This window comes from Mustela putorius, unplaced genomic scaffold (assembly GCF_011764305.1).
Source record: "Mustela putorius furo isolate JIRA1106 unplaced genomic scaffold, ASM1176430v1.1 tig00003845_pilon_pilon_pilon, whole genome shotgun sequence".
In the NCBI taxonomy this organism is placed as follows: Eukaryota; Metazoa; Chordata; class Mammalia; order Carnivora; family Mustelidae; genus Mustela; species Mustela putorius.
Window position 1 is genome coordinate 56444704 of NW_025421998.1, and position 5877 is coordinate 56450580.

Genomic DNA, 5877 nt, shown 5'->3' on the forward strand with positions numbered 1-5877 from the left:
ATGGCTTCAGCCTTCCTCTGTGCCCCCCTCCTTCCTCTTTCCTCATTACCAGAGGCTTCTTAAGTATTTGCCATGTTCTTTTTATTTAGACAAAAATTATTTCATATTTACATTATAATATTCTTTAAATTTTTTAAAATAGCTTTTTAAGATACTAGCTCTAGTGACGAAGAAAAATTGTTGTCAGTGATAACCCATCAGAAGAATACAGTGACTCTTTATCCATTGGTGTCCTCATTGTAGAGTTGCTTGTAGATTATAGACCACAGCTTAAATCGTCTTCAGGGACAAGCTCCAGGCTTATTTTTCTTGTTTCAGTTCTGCACCATCTATTTCCTTGAATCCCAGTCTCCTAAAATGGAAGCCACACAAAATGTTCTTATCCATCATAACAATGCCATGAATACATACAAAAATACTAGCCATGATCCTAACTGCCTCATTATACTTGAGTTGAATTGTGTTGCACTTGAAACGAGTGAGATGTTGATGAGAACCTTAATTTGTAATGGGTGCATACTCAGGTTTACCAACTTACCCTTGACTCATCCCTCTCCCTCATGACTGTCCCACTGGCAACATCTGGTGAGCTGCCAAATTCTGCTTCCATGTTATGTCTCAGGACTTCAGCAGAAATGTCAGTGGTTCTCCTTTCCTTGATGAATAATGTCCTTTACTGAGCCCCGAGTGCACTTTCTGCTCTTACCCCTACCTCCTCGCCTTCTTACCTTCTTTCTTCTCCTCTTCGTACCCCTGCTGCTTTCATACCCCTTCGTACCCCAGCTGTGGTTCATACTCTGCTCTTTGCCTGAAAGTATCTTCTCTCCTTCCCCCAGTCTCTGAATATTCAAAACAGAGCCATCTTTCAAAGTCTAACTCAAAAAAATTTCTCAGATTTCCACATGTAGAAATACTCTCCTTTCTCTCTCTCTCTCTTTTTTCTGGGCACTGGGGATATGCAGTGGACAAAAAGCATGGGATTTATGGGCCCAAAATTCTACTAAGGGGGAATGGACTCTGAACATATGTCAGATGGGGACAAGAGCCATGGTAAAAAATAAAATCAGGAATGTTCTGAAAATGTCTCCCTTCTAAGGTGTCACAGCTTGCTGCCTTCCTTTCTAAAGGCCTTAATTAAAGTGTCATGTTCCACTTTATAGAAATTTGTTGGTTTTGTTGTTTTTACATATACTCTATTAGAAAATAATAGGTAAGTTGCCTATTAATTTTATGGACCTCTTGCTTTCTGATTTGTACATAGTAGATATCTTATTAAATACTTCCTAAAGCAAACAATGATTGAATTAGAACTCACTTATAAAATGAGGTCCAGAAAAAATAAAAAAAATTTGATTTAAGGTTGAGGATGAAAACCTTCTGAATTTGAGACCTGGGGTATTGGGATGCCTTCCTTTGTCCTTGTAGATAGCTTCCTCATGCGGGACCTTTCACATTAAAGAGGTCAAATGTTGGACTATATGTCACAGGCCTAATTCCCAATCACATCATCGAATCTTCTTACTCAGTGTGTGGCTATAGAGTAGTGAGGTTGATGCCCATGTGGGGCTTAGGGGAAGCCACGTCATTACTTCCTACTGCTACTCATGTTTATATCTGACCCTCTGTAGGTCTCAGTTTAGGTACTTATTTCCCTTTCTCTTTGCTTTTTTCCTCCTAAGACTCTTAACTCTCTTAGAAATTTCTTTTGAAAAGAGGTAATCCTTTTTCACATTTCTGGCAGCTACATACAAGAGCCCATGCATTTTAACTGGTTTTCGGGTATTTACCCTGGGAGTTTTTGATCAGAATTCTGGATTTCTTGAGGCTGGCAGTTCATGGAGTAGCTCACTGGCAGATGGCGAATGCATGAATTGTTGGAGCAAATCACTCAGTGTCTTGGCGACACTTTTGGCTGTTGTTCTCCCAAACCTCTGGGGCAGGTTAGGAACATGTCTTGAGATGCTTTCCTTTATATTTCTTCCAAATCTCAGAGGCAGATTGGCCATCACCCCAGTGCTTCTTTCTTCTTCCACGGTCCTCCCAAATCTTAACGGCAAGTTGGCTGCCGAGTGTGGCATTTTGTTGACTGTGGGTGCACTCATCTTAATGACAGTTTTTGGACCCCAGTTTTTTAGTTCTTCAAAATTCAGACTTCTTTCCTTTTCCCCCTTAAGGTCTCCTTCAGGCTATGATTGGAAATGTATATTAAAATAAGTTATTGTTACCCATAAGAGACTCTTACTCTCACAAAACAAACTGAGGGATGCTGGGGGGAGGGAGGAGGGAGAGGGTGGTTGGGTTATGGACATTGGGGAGGGTATGTGCTATGGTGAGTGCTGTGAAGTGTGGAAACCTGGAGATTCACAGACCCATACCCTTGGGGCTAATAATACATTATATGTTAATAAAAATTAAAAAAATTAAAAAAAAATTTTTAAATCTTAAAATAATAAGTTATTGTTATAGGCAATAGGTTTAAACCCCGAATTAACTTAAACCCAGACTTTAGTTTGCAGAACTGTTAAAGCAACAAACAAAGTTTGTGTTTTCATAGGCAGAATTTTTAAAGAAATAGTTCATATTAGGTTTCTTAAAGCAGTCCAGTTTCTCTATCCCTGGACTATTGTAAGACAACCGTAAAATATTACTAAAGTCCATAGAGCGAATACAGCAATGTGTTTGAGCAGCAGGAGCATACAAAGGATTGAAAGGAGGCAAACATTTATCTTACTGCAGTTATTCTCCTTCAGCTTTTGATCCATGTTATTTATGAAATATTTCATGTATTTTTTATATTTTGATTTTAGAGAAACCTCCCACTGCCTCTTCATGTCCCTGTGTCTCCTCTTTTTAAATGCTGAAGTGGTGGATACATGAAAACAGAGATGCTGGCCAGGTTTTGGGGTAGAGTTAGAGGAGGCTCCATCGTCTTTCTTACCCGCTCATATTCAGAGCTCTGCTCTAAGAAACTGATTGTATTTTTATTAGTACACAAGTTACATTTTTAGGAAAGCACTGTTTGGTTTGTGGGCTATGTACCACTAACATACCAACCTTAAATGAACCATTTAAAATACAGCAAATATTTAATTAGATTTAGCTTTACCATGAAAATTTGTCCCTATGAAGATTTTTAAATGATCGTTTCTCTGATTGTGAAAAGAAATACATACTCATTTCAGCAAGTTTGGAAAATATATAAAATCATAAAAAATAAAATAGAAATATCTTGCAATTCCACCATCTAAGGATAAATACGTTACTTTGATATAGATGTACCATAAACTTACTGGCTCATCATTACTAAGTAGGACAGATAATCCTTACATATTTTTCTTTTTGTTGTTGTTTGTAGTTGAAGACAACTCAAATGTTCAGCTGAAATATATCCAGGTCTTATTTCTGCAACTATTTATTACAATTGTGTACTTCTGAATCAATTGAAAATTATTAATGTACCTTGTGCTTGCTAAGTATCATATCCTGTACATAAACTGTCATTATGCCAGACTGTTTGCTGTTGTATTAAAAAATACAAGTTACATCAACGCACTGTCATGGAAGGCTGCAATTGGACAAACAACAAAGCACAAACATTCCTTTTTCTTTAAAAAATAAAAATGCATTAGATTTAGGACAAATATATAGTTAATATTAGTCATGTTGGAGTCAAAAAACTTACCTCAGAATATTTGTCATAATTTTCTTTGCTGGCAAGATTGGACATCATTAATTCATCTGAACAAAAGACATTTGATGTTAACAAGCTTGAAGTGGCTAAAATCACTAAAATGAAGCATTTTGATGAAATAACTTTCATTTTGTTCAGAATCTAGAATTAAGTTTCTATGTGCAGCCTAATGTCTACAAGGAGGGGAATCATAGTCTTTTTATACTGTCTAAAACAAAGGAAAGTTTCATTTATCAGTGAAACCAATCCCACATATTTTAAGTACTAATATTAATTAGTGTTTAACTATATATTTAAGGAATGTGGGTAATTCATTCTGGAAAGACAGCAATCTTCCTGTTTGCAAATTCATTAACTTTGAAAATAATTTTCCTCATTATGAAGGAGCTTCTAATTAGGTAAGTTTGGGACCATGGTGATTAAGATTCCAAACAAACAGAATGCTTCATTTCTTTGACCTCGAATGAAAAATATTTTGGTGTTTGCGTCAATTCTTGAGAAGGGAAAAAAATAGTATTCAATTCATGCTAGCTATATTAAAAAAAGTGCTGTTTTTTTTTTTAACCCACACAAAAGAGTTAGGCATAGTATTTTCAAAATGTCAAACAAAATTCAGAATATAAAAAGAGTTCTAAGTCACATAGTACCCAAATAAAATGACATTAATTAACTTTTCGTAAAATGCTGTTTGATTATTAAAAAGTGTCAGGATTAAATGCCAGCTATGATGTGAAAGGAGGGCATAAGACCATGAGCTAGGCGTTTTGACAAACAGGCTGTCTCAAGAGAAACTGGAGGCAGTTCTAGGCCTTTTCTATCTTCCCCGTGGGCCTTATTTGGCAAAACTGTATAAATCACTGGGATTGTATTTCTGTGATGATGCCGTATCCTACCTTCCTCCTCAGAGCCCTTAAGAACCCTGGCAAAGGTTTGGTAAGTCACACACATGCTAATTTTGTTGCTCCCCTGGCTCGTATTATTTGGGTAATCTCACATTGCCACAGGCATACTGACATCATGGCATCAGAAAATAATTTATAGAAATAAATGCTTATGTCCTGAAATGCCAAAGCACGTCTCTTTTGGAGCAATGACTGATATTCTTAAAGACCTGCCTTATCATTAGACTGCCTAGGTTCTAGAGAAATCATTACTTGTTCCCATCTGCCCATTCAACCCTCTCAGGAGACAGAGACCTTACAGTGATTGATCTCTAGCTCCTTCTAGACACAGACACTTAGAGGTGAGTTCACAAAAGAGCAAGTCATAAAGTTGCACCTTTTGTGTCAAGGATTGTGCCACCTCGAGCCACTCCCACAAAGTGCCATAATTTAAGGTATGTGATGGGCGGAAGTGAAGATCCTTCTCCAGATTATAGATCTCCAGAGTAAATTAGAAAAACAACAGTGTGTAAACTCTTGGGTACCCTGAGGTCCCACTGCCCACAGCTTCTCTTCAGGCAGTTGACATCATTGGCCTCATTTGTTTTGGTCCGTGCTAGCCAAGAATCCCCGCAATAGGAGGCAATTAATTCAATTTATAGTCTAGGGTTAATTTTGTAAGACTGTTATTGGATTATTTGGGTTTAATTTCCCCGAGGATTTAATGCATTTCTCTTTCAAATTGTTCCTTTGCAAAGTGCTGATGGAACTTCCTTTTTTTGTGGTCAGTAGATTCAAACTTTTGAGAAATGGGTGAAGCGAGGAGCAAGTTTTGTGGGGCCGAGTTCACACCCTGGAAAGAGTGGAAGGGATCAGCCTGGGTCTCTTTCAGGATATGCTCGCTGGCTGGTTGTTTCAGAGGTTAGCATTACACCAGTTTGCAGTTCTGCTACTTGGGGTTTTGGCACATCTATGAGCTTTTCGGATTGCAGTCAGCACCTAGTATAGCCGATCTGACTAATCACTCCTCTGCCTCCACCAGGTTCAAACCTCCAAGTCTGGTGTGTACTTAGAGTTCGCTTATTAATACAGGGCTTGGCACTTTTCAACCATATTCTTAGTTAGCTTGGAAAACATCGATATAAAATAGCATGACCTGACATACACAGTACGAAATCACTCTGTCTTTCGATGAAATGTGCTCCTGTATACGTAGCCTATGTAGGGATTCCTGATGAGACATAGGAGCATACAAAAAATCAAAACAACGTCTGTCTCCTGGCCATGTGGCATTTCCATACATGC

General features: G+C 37.8%; 1 protein-coding gene across 1 annotated transcript; it reads right to left on the bottom strand.

Annotated features, from left to right (window-relative positions):
* Positions 1–1802: 1802 nt before the first annotated feature.
* Positions 1803–3820, bottom strand: NPVF (neuropeptide VF precursor). The gene is made up of 2 exons (XM_004828363.2): positions 3683–3820; positions 1803–2186 (listed from the first exon to the last, which is right to left on the bottom strand). The coding sequence occupies exons 1-2, from the start codon at positions 3818–3820 to the stop codon at positions 1803–1805; spliced, it is 522 nt and encodes a 173-aa protein (XP_004828420.2).
* Positions 3821–5877: the final 2057 nt, after the last annotated feature.

Excerpts from the sequence above, each read along its gene's own strand:
- NPVF (XM_004828363.2), bottom strand. The coding sequence starts at position 3,820 with ATGAAAGTTATTTCATCAAAATGCTTCATTTTAGTGATTTTAGCCACT. Across the intron at positions 2,187-3,682 it reads ATTATGACAAATATTCTGAG|CCTGAAGGAGACCTTAAGGG; the intron begins GTAAGTTTTTTG and ends TTCCAATCATAG.